Genomic DNA, 18,073 nt, shown 5'->3' with positions numbered 1-18,073 from the left:
CTGTATTATTTTTATGATAGGACAACAGAGCAGGCAGGACAGAAGGGACCGAAAGCAGGAAATGGCCTTGGACAGAACTGAACCCAGGCTCAAAGGCAAGCTCCAGTAGCCTTTTAGCATACGGGTCACCCAATTAAGCCACAGACAAATGAATGCCCAGATGCAGGGGTTGCTGAGGGAATAAAAGAACAACAAAAAAAGAGTTTGCCTTATCTTACTTAACAGAAGTCATTTTCCTCTCAGTTCTTGCCAAAATGTAAATATTCTTAATCATAGTGTAAGTGATTTTCCTCTTTTTTTGGAAGTGGGAGGAAAAGACTATAATGCCTGTTTTACATTTACTCCAAAAGCCGCCCTAAAACTTTTTGATACCATGTCAAAGAAGTCACAGGTGTGTGAATTCTTGAAAAATGTATTCCAAGAAAGTCAAAATGTAAAGTTTGCAGCAGTTTACATAACATAGCTCTAAAACATGTTCTATCAATTAAAAAGATCTAAGCTAACAAGTCTGTGTTAGGAATTGTTAGCCACAAACATGTTTCAGCTAATAGTTGTTCCTGTTTCTGTAGCTAAATAACCTAAATGTAAAGCCCGCTACAGAATCTACATAGAGATTCAAGCATACATAGGCTCAGAGACGATAAGAGGAATAAACCTCCCTGTATGTACACATTTATGTCAAAGTGGAGGGCATGTATTGGAAGAATGCAGGAAGCCAGATAGTGATTAGCTTAAATTTTCTTGTGCTCTGTTGTTTAAACAAGCTGTCTGAAGCTAACTGGCTGTTCAGTTTGACTGCAGTGCTTACAGATTGTCATAATGTAAAAATTGTAGTTCTGAAGGCATACAGCTGTGGCCTCACCCTTCCCTACCTTACTTATCTGTCCTAAATTTAGCAAACACAGCACAGACCTGTGTTGTTGACTGGTACGAGGCTATGCTTTGTCCACACACACTTTTCTGACCCACTCCAGCAGACCAAGCCAATCTTAAATGGATCCATCCATCATCACATTCATCAATACATCCTTACCATTACTGCAACACCATATTGTATGAGTCACTTCCACACTGATAACCTGCTGCAACCTTTCTGAATACCTTTCTCTACCTAAATTCCAAAATTACCACTTACATCACCAGCTGCTTTTAGGTGACAGTCCGTTCATCTTATCCTGGGAATACACCAGGTGCTGGTCTGCGATAATCCGTCTGCAGTGCGGTTTTGCTCAATTCTGGCTACAAATCGCATTGTTAGTGTTTCAGAACCGAAGTATTAAGTGGGAAAGAGGTGTTTTAGTTTGAAAATTCACTAGTTGCTCTTTGTGTCTGACTTCCTGCTTAACTGCTTCCTTAACTGTTCCATGTAGTTGATGTGCTAAGAAAGCCACTCCTGCAATTTGCTGTGGCACATCTGTTGGATTTTGAAATAACTCTCCATTACCTTGTAATGTTGTGGGTTTTTTTTGTTTTTTGTTGCATATTTTACTTTTGTTTATACATATTTTTTAAATTTGTATTAAAAGCTCAGTTGTCTTGCCTGTTAGTGTCTACATTTAGTTTGCTAAACTGTGTAGATTTATGCTTTTTAACTTATTTATACTTATCTTTTTTTCTTAAAATCAGGACGGAAACTGTTTTGTGTCACTGCTTTTCAACCAGATTGAGTACATTTTAGATACAATTAGTGGTATTATGGAAGACTAAGTCCCGTTTTGACAAGTGAGGGGTGGCTAAGAGCAAAAAAATTGAAGTGCACTACATGCTCATATTGTAACAGTTATAAGGTAGATGTTTGAAGTTCGTCAGATCTGGGAAATGTTTCCATATTTATGCACGGTCTATAGGCACCACTGCAGGGTAACCTAATTATTTACATTTAAATACTATTAAATATGTAATTGTACTCACTTTACCGTAGTTGTACTCACCGATGCATGTATCCTGGCTGGCCAGATGAAGGCAGAGGTAAGCAGAGAGGAGAGACTGACTAACAAACATAAAGACTTTTCTATGTTTCCGGCCATGATGAGGAACACTGTAGAGGCCAGCCAGTCATGACCTGGATAACCTTCCTGGTGAGTTACTGGTTTCAAAGTTAAAGATCCAAAAATGGCTGGTAAAAAAAAAAAAAATACAAAGATTTCAGTCTTAGACATGTTCAGCAAACACTGTGGTAACATGAGCATTTTTGACAAACAAATTATTTTTTTATCCTGTAACAGAAATACAAATAACTAACTAGATGTGCATTTTATTAACCACTTGTAAAGCTTAAATTAAAAGATTTTGTTTGTGTTTTAAAGGATCCATAAATATTGTCTCTGTGTCAGAAGACACTGAGCGCTCATAATGGGTTGAATAAAGCGTAAAGCTAATACCAGTTTGATGTCAGCTGACACTGATGCCAGTGAGTGTTATCTACAGAGTGAGTAACACTTTAACAGTCAATTAACCACGATACACCATCAGCTTTGTCACAGCTGAAAAAACAGACTGTAAAGACCCAGTTCTGTCTAGTGTCAGATTCTGAACGTATTAGATGAAAAAATCTTAACCCACAGCCACTGGTAAGCTGATACAAACATATAATTCTTGTGATTTTTGTCTTAATGAGCAGGAGTGGCTGCTTTACATTGTGAACGCAACATTGCACGGACACTGAGAGGCATACATTAAAAAAAAAAGAAAAACAGCAAACAGGATTTGCAATCAGGCTCCAAGGTTAAAGCTTCCTTTCATCAAGTACGTCTCGAGTGGTTTATTCAGGCTCTGCAGCATTACTCATTAAATTCAGTTCATTTAGACGTTTGATAATTTCATTCAAACCCTGCTGGCAGCAAATAACTGCACTGATATGCGAGTCTGTCCTGTTCCAGGAGAACTGTGGGCCGATTAATCGGGAGTGAGAACACAATCTGGCTCGTCTCCAGAAAACAACCCCAGGCCTATCAACACTTGCTGCTTTTTATGTCTTTCTGCTGAGTTGCTCCCTTTGAACACTGTCACCGTTTAATTTTTCTTTAGGTTAAAATGCACACAGAGAGATTTATTTACATCTTCCCACTGAAAGACTCTCTACATTTCTGCCACAAAGATATCACAGGAGAAAGTTTTAATGAGAAAAAAGACTAAATGAGCAAATTTCTTCATTTATTACATTGAAATTTATTATTTTTAGTTCATTTCCTCTGAACTCTACAGAAAAAAAGCATGTACCTTCCCAGCATGTTAATTTTAAACTAATTAATCTTGTAAAATGATGTTAAATCTTCACACCAATGCCAGAAAAAAGACAACAGCAGCCTTGATCTGCTTTAAGAATTTACATTCTCATTTCTTAGTAATAGTTTTAAAGGGTACCTATGATAGTTTTCCTTATTTTTTGTCAGATATACACTGTTACTGTGGTGAACGGTCACTTTGAACACAGTCAAAGCTTCAAATAATGAGGTCAGTGTACAAATATTCCCACTGAGCCAAAAGCTCAGGCTTCGGGTGGCTCTAAATGTTCCATTTCAGACAGTGTTTTTTTCTGTTTTTGGCTCTGTATCATGGCAAAACTGGGGATTTTGCCATAATGCCTGGTCATCTCAGGCGCTCGGCTTGGTCTGCGAGAGCAGAAGCCCCTCCCTCCTGCTGTTCAATGCTGTTTGCAAAGGGGAGCCAATCAGAAGACAGGTGGCTTAACTGCTGAGGAGCTAAAATGTTTTTTGTGACAGATCATAACCTGAATGACTCCAACAGCTTTCTAATTGCTTTTTTTAATGTTTCATGCAAATCTACTCTAACAGAGTCCAAGAATAAAAATATGAAGCTCAAAATAACCATAAAGCACCTCTTTAAATAACTAAATTTATATTTAATGCTTAACCTTTGAACCAACACAGATAAGAAGTCATAAAGCTGTTAAAAAAAACAGTAATGCATTATCCTGAGCAAACTCTGTTCAGTGAGCAGACAGGGACAAACAACCGAAACCCAAAGTGTCTGTTTTGTAAGAACCCAAAGTTCTTACTTTTTAGACCATTTTCAAAATTGTTAATACAGAAACATATTCGTGTTTTGCCATGTTTTGACTGGATCCTGTAACAGACTGAGGAAATTGCCTTAGATTTGCTTCTGAATGACAAGCATTTGAGATCTTTATATCATTGTTAAGAAAAGGCAAAGACGGGACTCCTTTGTGGATACCCAGTTAAAAGAACTGGAGGATGGCTGTCTGCATTAAAGCTCAATAATGAGGCCCAAATCCACAGAAACACAGAAACTTGACACTCACTGTGCACGCTGATAGTTCCATCGGCTTTGATTATCAGTTAAAGATGTCAGCGAGTGCATGATGGGAAGAAACATCTTTTTTCGGCTTAGATGTGTGGAGTCATTTGGCATTTATTTGTATCCTGTTTTAAGGTCAGCATGTTATTGCTGACAGTGAACGTGTGAGGATTTCACTTTGAAATGTGGTCAGACGAGTACAGTCTGTCCCAATTTTGGGTTATTCTGTTAATGGAAATGTATGGACAACCTTGGTCAGAACCTCATTACTTAAAGAATATTTGGAGGTCACACAATCACCACTGTATTATTACACCTTGAGCCACCTTAATTCTTTGTAGCATAGAATTAACAAACATTTCTCCGATTTTTGGGCCATACTGACATGAGAGCATCGCACAGTTGCTGCGGATCTGTCAGCTGCGCTTCCGTGATGTTAATTTCCCATTCCACGTCATCCTAAAGGTGTTCTATGGGATTGAGGTCTGGTGACTGTGGAGGCCATTTGACAACAGTCAACTCATAGAATAGTCGCATAGAAGAAACAAGTTTGTGGTTTCTTCTATGACCTAAGCTTACTGAAATTAGTGCCATTATCAATCTGAAAATACTCATCAGAAGTTGAGCACACTGTGCTCATATAGGGACGGACAGCAGAAATACTGTGGCGTTTAAACACATCAATACGCCACACCAGCAGTGTGAACCACTGATTCAAGGCTTTCATGTTGTTTATGCCTGAAGCAATTTGACCATTCTCCTCTGACCTGTGGCACCATTAAGACTTTTTTTTAATGCTTTTTTGGACCATTCTCTGTAGACTCAGGAGATGGTTGTGGAAAATCCCAGTAGATCAGCAGAGTCTGAAATACTCAGTCCAGCCCATCTGGCATCAGCAACCACGTTCAAAGTCACTTACAGTAAAGCCCCTTTTTTCCCCCCATTCTGATGCTCGCTTTGAACTTATGCAGATCCTCCTGATCATCTCTGCTTGGCACTGAATTGCTTAGGCAAAAGAACTATCTATTGCCCCTGTTTTATATTCATAAATTTATGACAGCGGTTGGAAGCTTAAACTACAGTGTGAATACTTAAATACAATTATAATGCAAGAGTGTGAGCTGGTTAGCTTAACCACTGGCTCAACCCTCAATGACAAATGCATGCTCTTTGATAGTGACTGACAGACAGACCTCATGCATTTGTAATGGATTCTGTCAAGACATCATTTTTAAACGGAGAGCTATAAATAAAACAGTTTCCCCAAAGACAGGAATAACATTTTCATCTGCGATCACCTAATCACCATCAACGAAACTGAAAATCCTCCAAATAAAATACTAACTCAATCATCTATACCTTAGATTTAAAATTATTTCTGTTTACCTGAAAAAGTACTTCAGTTCTTTGGGTAAATTTTAGACCAAAATTTCTGCTAATTTTTAAGTATATTAACTTTTTTATTCTTTTTTTTCTTTTTTTTTTTAGCTTAAATAGGTACACTGTGTTTTGTGTCAGAAACATTAGCATAAATCTGTTTACAGCTGACATCTGAACACAAAGATAACCAAAAACGAGCTTCTTATTATCAGCTCAAATGTCAGTCCGGTCTAGTACTGTAGCTTCTTTACCAACAAAATGTCAGCATTTTATATTTGTGAGGGCTCTTTATCTTCTCTCTGTGTTTTCATGTTTCAATTGTCTGCTTACAAAGGAAGCTATCTGAAGGAAAAAGGACGCCTGTCAGTTGGTATTTGGGACAAAAGAAGGTTGAACTACTCACTGAGGCGCAGATGGAGCAAGATAATCTATATTGTGTTGATCAGAGCGTGAGACGTGACACTCTCGGTCTCTTTTTCTTTCTTTTAAAAGGGCGACTTGTGGTGTTCTCACACTAGACAGCTGCTACTACAGTCACACACATATACTGATGCCTCAGTAGCCAGAGTGGCACAAAGAAAAAGTTTGTGAAATCTTTAGAGTTGGCAAAACTTCTGTTTTGCTTATTCAAAATAATAGTACATTATATACACATACAGTGAACCTCTGCAGTAATTATTCTGCAATAATTACATCGTTTAAGAAGATGAGCATGTGTTGAATGTGTGGGTTGCAATGGTGCTCATCCATATAAATAAGGCATACAAAGTCAGCTTACAAAAAAGTTATGCTCAAGACATACTGATGGGTATGAATTATGCCCAACGACAAACTGTTTACAGTTGGAGGAAATTCAGGACGGCTGCTCTCCTGAACAGTAGATGTCCTGCAAAGATCATCGCCGCGAAACCTACAAAACCTGCTACGATCTTTGTTCATATGTTCATTATAAGAAAAACCCTGAATAAGAAGGGGAAACTGCTGCTCTCTACAAAAATATTCATATACAGTGTAGAACGCTACGTTTGAAACCTAATTTCAGCAGTCACCGCATGATGTCAGGAACATCATGGAGGGGTAAGGCCATCATTTCACCAACCAAAGGTAAGCAGAGGTTCGGTGATACACTGACACAAAACAGACACAAATAACTAAAAAAAACAGTTGAAATATTTTCTTATTTTCCAAATTCAGGTTTTGAAATGACCAAATGCAACATTAATGTATTTAAAAAATAAAATGTTATGACACAAGAACATTTGTCAGATGGGTGACTAACATTTACAGCCACAGTGTGTCCATTTACTGTGAATTTTTATAGTATGTAGTCTGTAAAGGATACTGAGCTCTGATGAAGTTTTAACTCTCTGCGCGGACAAGAAGATCTTCACATGCTTCATTAGCAGAGCTAGGTCATTTGCAGCTTCTTCTTTCAGCAGCCTGAGGTAAATCCCATACCTGCGAATATAAATGAAATGTATGAAACACACATCTTCAAGTGCGAACCCTTTATAGATCAGTCTTCCTTTGTTTTTTAAAACATCTGTGCTGTTCAAACCTTCTGTTTGTAAGAAGCAACCAATTGGAAGAAAACTGGTTTAATGAATGCAGAGCTAAATTTTAACAAGAATTATCTTGAACTGTGAAACATGCAAAGCTATGCTGCAAGATTTCAAGAATAAAATCATGTTGGAATAATAGCTCTACTTTTACTACTTTACTTCTTTATTACTTTTCATCTGTTTCATATCTCTTCTTTTATTTCCCCATCATTTTAAATTACTGAAATGAAAACCTATAAAATGTACTGTGGAAATATTAATTTTTAAAAAATGATCATTTCTCAGCATGACCATTTTTCTTTCAGTTCCCAGAATCACTCATGAAAGTCACATTGCCCAATGGGATACTTTATATCAAACTGAGAGATAAAGCAACATTGAAGTCTAAAGCAAATACCCCAGAGGAGTCCTCAAAACTTTATTCAACAAGTCCAGTGTCGCAAGTAAAAGATTAATTATAATTTCATGTTCAACAACTTTTAATCCTATAACACCCACCACTCTGCGGCTAATGTTTGCACTCTGTGTTGATACCAGAATAAAAAATGCGGCACTCTGTTCTCCTGGACAGGCACAGAAACTTTTCAGCTGCAGAGCCCCCTTCGGAGTAGGTGCTCAGAAAGAGTTATATTCACTGTGTAATGTAGCAGCGGGGTGTCGTTAAAGGCAGAAACAAGCAGTGTGAGAACAGTAACACAAGTCAGAGGGTCTATTGTGGGAAAAATAAAGAACAGAACAAGTAGTACATGCAGTGATGCCATTAAGCATCTTTGGCAGTTGCACAAGTACAGGGCAGCAATATCAGGAAACTCCTGTCTATCCTGCAGCATGTTTGTTTCAACAAAGTGCATTTTTAAACTCACCTATCTCTGTTGTTAAGATAAGGTTATTTTCACTTAAAGCTCCTCAGTAAAATTAGGGCTCACCTCCATCCACATGAATTTGAGAGAGTAATTTGAAACTTTGTTACCTCTTAATTAGACTTTTATAATTCTTTGGAGGTTGGCCCTAATCAGTCATTACAGCAGCTCGCTTTTTGACAGGTGTGCTCACATTCCACCTGTACTGGCTTCCAGTCCATTTCAGGATCAGCTTTAATATTTCACAACCATTTGGTGCCTCTCTACTTAGCTGAAGTCTTAAAGCAGCACACTCGTGCCAAAGCCCTGAAGTCTACAAACCAACTGATCTTGGATGTTCCTTGATCCAGGCTCTAAAACAGAGGCCACACTGCCTTTTCGATGTTAGCCTCTATATTCAGGGGCAACTGCCCAGTCACTCAGTCATTATAAAACACTATTATAAACCTATTTATTTTCTCCAGCTTTCAGTTGAGCATGATTTCCAAGTTTTTATTGTGCAAGCACGGTTGTTTAATTTGAGGATGTTTTATGCTTTTGTTGTGTATTTTACTGCACATTTATTGTTGATTTAGTGAGTGTTAATTACATTTTGTATAGCATGTACTGCAGTTCGGTCAGCTAAGGGTGTATTAATGTGCTGTAAAAAATAAACACTGACTCAACTTCTATATCTCAAATCAGTCAGCTCTGACAATTTTCTGAATGACGGCTAACAAAAGTGTCTCCAGCTGCTGAACTGAGAAACAAAAAAAACTTTCAGTCTTCTCCCTTTTTGTCTTTTGTGCACATTTGCAGCTTTAAGTCATGTTGATGCTGAGGTGAATTCTAATGTTACAGCTTTGAGTTCACAAGCTTGTTGAAAATGAAAGTGAGCTTTTACATTTTTTAGATGGCTTAAATATGCTATAGGTTAAAGTGGCAAAAGACACCTTTTTATCTTTCTCTTGGTTTTTCCAAGTGATATTACTTTTGGGGCAGCAAGACCAGATCACTTTCCATTTTTTTTCTAGAGTAGGTGCTCAGAATAAGCAACACCTTTGTGTACAGAGAGATAAGAAAGAGGCACATACACTGAAAAGGTAGAGTGAAACGGTTGTATTTTTTTAAACAGAGAAACCAGACCTTCAGTGATGTACTAGCTCATCCAGCTCCTAATCCATCACAATTCACAGGGTATTAACAAAGCGATAAATGTTACTGCTTATACACAAACGAGTAACTACAGAGGTTTGAGTTGGGGTGAGCAAAAGAAAACATTAGGAGATATAGTATGAGTGTTCATTTGGTCTATAATGGAGATATAAAAGCAGACAGAAATTCTTTAGGAAGTGTAGATTGGTATTGGTATGATGTTTTGAAAAATGAAAGATGGAAACAGTTCATACTTAATGTGAAAGTAACAGAAAATATACTCTCACTCTTCTGTGCTGTAAAAATAAGACTTTATTTTCCTTTCACTTTGCAGTGGCAAACAGAACTGCATAGTGATGGAGTCCCATAGCGAAGAAAACTAAAGGCAGATAAAGCCATTATTTTCACTGCCAAGAGGCTTATATGTAGATTGGTTCGGTTTGCCTGTTTGTTTGTCAGCAGGATTACTCAAAAAGTAATTGAAGGTTTGGCATGAAAATTTTGCCAGTAATGGTGTTTGGCTCATGTTAGGAGTGATTACCTTTTGGAGTCAATTCTGATGTGGATCTGAAAATCTTTAGGAGTTTGTAGAGCAAGAAAGGAAAAACATGGATATTTTGCATCGTATCTCCATACGTATATTAAACTGAAAAAAGGAAAAAAAAAATTGAGACATTGTTTTCTTGATAAAAATATCACAAATCAATTGGAGACTCGATTTAAGCACTGTCAGTAGGAAATGTTTAGACTTGAGGGAGTGGGATTGCTCTTTTTTAACCGCCTAAGACCCGAACTCTTTCATTGCATGCATTTTTAATTTCTCTTTGCTATTTGGGCTGATTGTTTTTACATTCATCAGGTCCCATAGAATTATCTTTTTACATGATTTTGCTCTACAAGGGCCGGAAATCCACATCTGAGGAAATTTGTTTTAAATTTCGATAGAACAGTGGCAGTATAATGTCCTTGTAAGAGATATCAGGCCCTATAGAGTAAAATTTAGTATTGTGAACAACCCAAAATGTGATGCCCACATATGTGGATGCCAGGTCATAGGAGGTTCAGGGTGGTAAGATTATGCAATTAATTTTCCGACGGCCACCGAGCCTTGCTATTCTGTTAAAACCAAACCAACTTACATCTTCAACATCAGCTCTACTTTCTCTTTAGTGCCATTTCTCCAACGTCAGCATGCTTACATGCTAAACTGAGATGCTGAACACAGTAAACTTTATGCCTGCTGAACATCAGCATGCTATTATCATTGTAAGTCAAAGATGTCAGTGTTGAGCAGAAAACCACACCACTGCGTTAAGGTGATGATGCTTGTTTTCATGTGGAGCCCAGTGGTGAAAACGGGGGTATTGAAACAACTGATTAGGACCGTGTCAACATTCATCAGCGCCTAATTATTGAAGCAAAAGTAACTGCAAAAAGATTCAAACTGAGTGAGACACAGCTTCTAGCCTGCACCTATGCTTTCCCCATCCAGTATGAAACGTAACTTTCTCCTCACATTCATTGTGAACGCAGACACTACAAAATAAAAATTAAGGTACATGCACGTTAGTCCCATCGCAGTGATTTAGACTCTTTTTAAGAGATACTTTAGGGTAGTTACTTCCATGGAGCTCACAGTTGAATGATTCTAAGACTTTACTGAAATAGTTTATACACAGCAGGCTCTCCTTCTGCTGTAAGAAGCCTAATTAAATAAGGGTTTATGAGCTAAAGAAAATCCCTTTACATACTTCAGACAGGTGTTGATTCCCAGCTGTTCCACAGATGATAATACGGCATTCTTCACAGTCTTCTCCTCTGCTATAAAACAGGATGAAAAAAAGATGTGGTTGTTACCAAGCAATGCATTTCACTGAGAGGGTATATAAAAGGAGGTTTGGGTGGAAAACTACCTATACATTCCTAACAGCTTATATTATTGCAATGGGAAATGGAAAAACATGACAGCATATCATGAATTGCTACTTTTTAAGACACCAGAGATGTAATGTTGTGTCTAGGTAACTTTGTAGCTGGCAGTTTTACAACAGTCGTTTGGCTTTAATTGTGATGTTTGCGAGGTAGTGTGACATCAAGGTGACTTGGGTAATATCAGTAAAAGTCAGCCATGGGTAATTTAACAGCAGCATTTTGACAGTGTAGAGCAGCAGAGCAATAACTCAGGAGTTTAGGGCTGTGGCAGGGTTTTTGAAAAAAGAAGTGAAAACTGAAGTGAGAACGCTCTTTATCTCAAGACCTTTTCTTTCTCTGTGAGTCACATGGTGAGGCTACAGCAACTGAAAATACAGGCCAGTTTTAGAGTCATGAAAACAAAAACAGCTCGGATGCAATCAGCTCTCATGGGCTCTTACTTAGTGCCAGTATTTGTTCAAAATCATTAAAAATATATTCGTCTTTGGAGTTGCAGTTGTCACTGTGCGGATAGAACGACAAATGAAGTAATAACAGTGGGAGGACTAACATTTTGTTTTGGAAGATGTTTCCACTGCTTCCTGGCTTTGGGGAATACTGATATTATTACATCTGTGCAAATGGATCCCCAGCTTCAGACAGTTTATGGGAGGATGATGAGAACATTTGAACAATTAATATGATGAGTATTATCCAGACACCATCAGTGGCAGGAAAAACTTCAAATCCAATTTACAGGCTAATGGTGCAGAAAAATGCAAGGGAAATGATGGTAACAGTAGCTGTAATCTACATATCGGAGTTATAATTCAACATTGTTGCCATCCAAAATATCAAAGCTGACCAATGTGGATTAATCACAAGCCATCAAATCTTGTATTAATTGAGAGAAAATGGCTTTTGATGAGGGCATGAATCTATGCCAGGATAGTTGGTTCTGTCATTTCTCTCACTCTTCTCCCTATATATTAAAATCTGTGAAAACCTCTAGCTGATGGCAATTACTGTCTAATGGAGATGAATCCTCTTCTTGTTGTATTTATTCCCTCCCTGCCCATTTCTCTCTCCTCAGCATTAAGCCACCAGAGTGTATTTTGCAGTTTCTAATAACTATAATCACAATCATTTAACAAGATACACTATGAAAGGTGGCACATCTGATTTATCTCTGACATTAGTTGTGACAATTTGTACTTAGTTTAGGTGTAGCTGCGAAGCTTATGAAGAGTAATATCACAAATCTGCAGCTGTGAGTTGATTTAGTTCCCAGACTCTGTGCAATCCCCTGTGCTTCAGAGAAATTAAAACAAAAGTAATATTAAAAATAAAGAAGCCTGAAAGTGTTAGGACTTAACGGAGTGAGAGGTAGTTATGAAATCCATTTAGAGATATGAGCATACATCATTTACGACAATATATCCAAGAATGTCTGCAGCTGTAAAAATAAAGGCATGACCAAATTAAAAGCTCAATAAAAAAAAAAAGCAAGGAAATTTTGAATAACCGTGAACTAAAAATTAAAAAAAAATAGAAAATAAAAAATGAATCACTGAACTCACGCTAACATGCTCAGAAAATTCCGAATATCTAAGTTTTCTGCTTTTCTAACTTTTCTAGACATCATTAGACAGAGATTCATGTGAGAATGCAAAAGTCCGACACAACAGGATCAAACGTTTAACCTGCCATGTCCGCGAGATTTCAGATTGCGCCAGTGTAAGAAAAACCGCACTAACGGTGTACATTCAGCAATAGCAAGCGTGCTGCTTCCTGTCCACTCCATCCAGGCAGTGGGCTCACCTAAACCAGTATTTGCACTTGTGTGAACCTGTCTGAAGCAGGCTATTTGCCATGATAGATGTGAGGACAGAAAAATGGAAAATTTCACAACCTGATTTTTCTGAAACTCTAAGTTCACATGTGAAAAAGACTTGAAGAACCTCATGTTTCGAAAGCACCTCCTCTATTTTAGTGCTAGAAACTAAGTACAGGGAGCCTACATCTCCTATGACTAACTGTCTGACAACCACTCAAACACTCATCAAGTTTGGGGATGGCAGCAGCACATTGGCTGTGACAGCCAGCAAATGTCAGACCGCCTACAAGGAGCACCTTTAAGCACCTTGTAACTCTAATATGAACCTTAAACCCAACAAGTGTTGCAGCAGGTCATTCAAACCCTGCTGCACTTGCTGGGATGTTTCTGCCGTGACATCTGCCTAAAACACTGCCAGAAGAGGGAAATGCATCATGTGATTAATAACAATAATAAAAACAATTTCTTCTAACTAATCTCCATTTACAGCAACTTGCAGCATCTCAGAATGGGGGAAAGGGAATGCAATTTTGATGTTTTTCAGGCAATACTTAAAAGCAGAGACTTAAAAAAGTTTGAGGATGTGGATAAAAAAAAATCCTTTTAAATTATTATTTTATCTGAGCAGGCATAGATCTCTGTAACACAAAAGATGCTCCTCATGGGATGCAGTAACCCAATTTCTACAGGGAGCTGAGATAAATGAGATTGCTGGACAGCTGCCTTCAGGAGTCAGGGCCATGGCAGGTGATGAGATACAACTCTGAACGGTGAACTGAAAGCGGTTAACACTTGGCAAATGAGCCTGCTCTCTCCATACAATAGGAGTGTCAAGCTGGGCAGCGTGACTTTGACTAGTCAATGCTAAACCCCACTGGGTATTTTTCCATGTCACATGCAGACAATTACACACAAATGTAACTGGCAGATTGCAGAATTCAACAAGAGTCCTGACTGCTATCTGGTCTCCTTTATGGGCTGTTGTAACTGAAGCAGACCACAGGTCAAAATGGCAAAAGCTCTGTTTCTGTGTACTTGTGTCACTTACACTGTGTGGACATAAATCTAGCTTTTAACAACAAAATTAGTGTGTATTTAGTCAAGTTTATACAGAACCAAGCCTTACAACGCAGAACCCATCTTAAAATATCTTCAGGCTCTTATCTGTCCAATTAATTTGAAGCATTACATAAATTAACTGAAATTTCATTTGTCATAGGTACACAAAAACTGTATCTACAGTATCACCAGTGAGAAAATATTTTCCCAAAAATACGGATTTAAGATTATTTTTACCCTGGAAGCTGTTGCTGTTACTGAATTCACCCATAGTATGCATCTATACATAAAAATCCTGAACAGAAATCTATGCCTCTCTCTTATAATGTAACTCTGACAGATGTGAATTCCAGTATATCATATACGGTCAAAGTGTGTCAAAAACATCACAAAGTTCAAGCCTGAAATCTCTCCAAAAGAAAAGGACTAAAAAATATTAGCATCAACAATCTGACATGTAAAATGTGGGTGGACTATTTTCCACAACAGCTCTGTGTTAATGAAATTATGCAAATAAGACTGTGACTGATCCTAAAAATGAAGCATTACAAAAATGTGAGACAATATGAAAGAAAGAAAGCGGAAGTACAAACAACTCTGATGTGTGTTTGTGAATTTAGATAAATAAATCATCAAAACAAACACCCAGAATTAAAGTTCTTCATCAGTCCCCAGAGAAGTGACGCCTTTTTGCTGACAGACACAGCACTACAGACAGATGCTGCCTTTTATTAGCTGTCTCCCTGCCACAAATGACTGTCTACTAATTCATAGATCCAAGTGAATGCTTTTACTCTCATGAATGATCTTGACAGCTTTTCTTTTAGTAGCTCAGACACATTTGGGATGATGTTACTTATAAACTCTGTCAAATTTGAACACTGTTTCAAAACTTTTTATTGCATGACACACCACGCGCATGAAGAATGTTCATTCTTATGGCAATTACAGTTAAATTCCAAACTATACATGTCAAACCATCCAACTCTATACTGTAGGCTTAACCACACTCTAAATTATTTTCATTTAGTACACCCTTACTGCTTCAACAGGAATTAAGAGGGTAAGCGGCAGCCAGGTGCTGCTGATTAAATGTAATTGATTCACTGATCATCAGCAAGTGTGAGCACCTCTATAAAAGCAAAGTTTCAAAAGGTTGCTGATCTGGAGCGTTCAGGTGATGCAATGCCAGAAGTGGATGTCCCAGAATTTTCACCCAAGGCCAAACTATGCTCTAAGGAAAAAACCTCAAGAGCTTTATATCAGACTTGTTCTCTACAAAGAACGTGGCAGGACAGCTTAAGTTTGTAAAGTTGCATCTAAAAAAAACCCATAAGACTCCTGGAGAAAAAAAAAACGGCGCTTGTTTAATAATGTGCTTGGAAACATTCTTACCCTGTGCAAAAAGCAAGTGCAAGTATGCATGTATGACCTTAAGAGAACTGTGCATGAATGAATGCTTGCAAACCTCAATGAACAGAAGCAGCATTGTAAAGAAGAATTGTTTAAATATTCTCCACAACCATGTGAGAGACTGATGAAGTCATACAGAAAATAAGTATTTCAAAGATCATACAAGCTACTAAATCATAGGGAATCGTGGGTTTTCCTTCATAGAGTATAGAGCAGTCATTCTCAAACTGTGGCACGTGTACCACTGGTGGTACGTGGGCTCCCTCTAGTGGTACGTAGGAAGTCTCCCCCAAAAAATTTAAGATTAAATAATATACCACGTTCTGACTGAGGGATTTCTGAAAAATTAAAACGTACAGCTGTGCTATCACTTCCGACATAAATGAAGACAGAAAACTAAACAGTAGTGACGTTTACAGGGTTACTGAAGTTGGGCTAGCTCGTATATAATGATGTGCTATGCATTGGCTAACTACACAGCTATAGTTGGCATAATATAAACACACTGAAGCTGGAAGATGAACACCAACTTTTTTCCACTTGAGGGTTAGGGACAAATGCAGTTGCATGGCAGGATCCTGCAAATGGACCAAACTTCAGTCAGGAGAACAACTGAGATAATCCATCCACAATATGAGGTTAGTCATTAATTTACTGCTGCATGGGCTGGGCTGTCGTTACATCGTAAGGTTTTAAAAACTGAGCTTTAACAGTGGTAATAAAAACCGAGAATGGCCGACAGTGATCACTTCCTTTTTTAGGGGCTTGTACAGATTAATTAGAACAAGATACAAAGCATTAAAACATGTTAAAAACACAACAACCTTAATAAACGATTAGTTTGGACCTGGAAACAGGGTTCATACATCATTACTTAAAGATTGGATATCCCACCTGCTGTGAATGTTTTAATGCAGTACAGTTGTTCTTATTGTCACATCCTGTTTATGACACTTAATAACATTCATATAAGAAATTAAATTGTCTAGTGTAAAGTGTATATGGTGTTAAATAGGCCTATACTACTGTAATTTAATGTCGGTCATAAGGGTGGTACTTCAAGAGCCATATATTTTATGAGGTGGTACTCATCGTGAGAAGTTTGAGAACCACTGGTATAGAGCATAGAGCCCTATGAAAACTTTCTTTTTCACATGATTCTCACTCCTGGAAAACCTCAAGCTTCTACCAAGTCATATCTTTTAAACTGCAGCTTAAAACCTTACTGTCACCGGGTAAAATATGAAGCTATTTATACAGATAGTGCACCGTCTTGTACCTTTTTATTCTTCCATTTAATCAATTTCATTTTATGTACGTTCTGTTTATCTTCTATTTTAAATCCTGTATTGTTTTATACCACCAGTATTTTACAGTGTGTCCTTATATTTTTATGTCCCTTGAAAAGCACTTGAAATAAGCAACATAAACTTAGCCCTATCTACCAAGTCCAACAAGTGAAACAAATCTTGGTTTTATATGTTGAGTAATCATTAGAGAAGACCACAGTGAAATGGTTTTCACTTACATTTTAGCAGCAGTGTGCTTTATATCTGATCACCTCCCAGTAATTTAGATTTAGGCATTCAAGACTAAAATTCAAAGGATACTTTTGCCAACACCTGGGTTGTGGGTGTATCCAAATGCTCCAAAAAGCTCTTATGTCATCAAATCTTCTGGTAATTATGAACAGACAAATTGTGCATTGTTTGTGTATTGACAGAGAGGTGGGAAAATTACTTCTAGAAAATGTGTATGAAAGAAAGATTATTGATATTATATCCTTAGAAAAACAAATAAAAAATGAAATCATAATAAACATGTCAGTGTCAGACATCAGAATATTACAAAGTTCAAAATGTTGTTCTACAATGAAATCTTGTGTTTTTACAGGTGTTCTGAGCCACAGAAAATTTCAAACAATGATTCAGAAAATCTCTTTACTGTAAAAATAATCAGCACTTGTCAGAAATTTTCTGGAGTGCAGTTTAATAGCTAATGCACTGTTAATGTTATTTCAGTATTTCACACCCACTTCTTTTAATAGCTTAAGTGCCCTTGCTGGATATAATTGAGCCACATTTAGCTAAGTAGAGGGAAATTAAATTTACTGTTAAACAATGACTGTGGTTAAAATACAACTATGATTAATGGAGTATGCATTCAGTATGGAAAGCCGAACTGTACGCTTTTGTTAAACTTGCCAAAACTAAAGCATCCATAATATTCTGACCTGCCTCTGATAATATTTTTCAGCTTTAGCAATAAAAAAAAATTACAATGCGTATTAACAGTTTCCTGCACTTAATATTATAAATGTGTGTATTACAGAGGTTATAGTGCATGCTGTCATCATATGGGAAACTGGCTATTGCCATAAACAACACATTTGCATAAAAATCAATTTGGCTGCAGAAGAAAGTCAAATGTGTTTGAGTAACACAATAATGGGTGGCAGGCCTGTGTGTTATTATTGCGAGACCTATGGACAGAAGTCTCCCACAGAGAAATACAGACCTTGTTTGACTGAGCAGATTATTGAAGAAAACAACAGTTTTACCATTTGATCTTTACAGACACAGCTCTCCCCACCTGCACTCCCCTATTCTGTAGTTCATGTGGCATCAGAAAGGAACAAC

The 18,073-nt window shown here is 37.5% G+C and overlaps 1 protein-coding gene across 7 annotated transcripts in view; it reads right to left on the bottom strand.

Annotated features, from left to right (window-relative positions):
* Window positions 1-18,073, bottom strand: part of tbc1d32 (TBC1 domain family, member 32) — an 89,865-nt gene that overhangs the window by 19,444 nt on the left and 52,348 nt on the right. For 6 of the 7 annotated variants that reach the window (XM_013264988.3, XM_013264983.3, XM_013264984.3 and 3 more), the window contains 3 exons: window positions 10,966-11,035; window positions 7,001-7,116; window positions 1,932-2,086 (listed from right to left, as the gene is read on the bottom strand). In XM_013264988.3, coding sequence (XP_013120442.1) covers window positions 1,932-2,086; window positions 7,001-7,116; window positions 10,966-11,035 — 341 coding nt within the window. The remainder of the gene's footprint in view (window positions 1-1,931; window positions 2,087-7,000; window positions 7,117-10,965; window positions 11,036-18,073) is intronic. The other variant, XM_013264987.3, reaches the window with a different exon arrangement.

The sequence above is a fragment of the Oreochromis niloticus genome, linkage group LG15, assembly GCF_001858045.2.
Source record: "Oreochromis niloticus isolate F11D_XX linkage group LG15, O_niloticus_UMD_NMBU, whole genome shotgun sequence".
Taxonomy (NCBI): domain Eukaryota; kingdom Metazoa; phylum Chordata; class Actinopteri; order Cichliformes; family Cichlidae; genus Oreochromis; species Oreochromis niloticus.
Note: the sequence above shows the minus strand (reverse complement) of the source record. Positions and strands in the feature narration are given on the sequence as shown.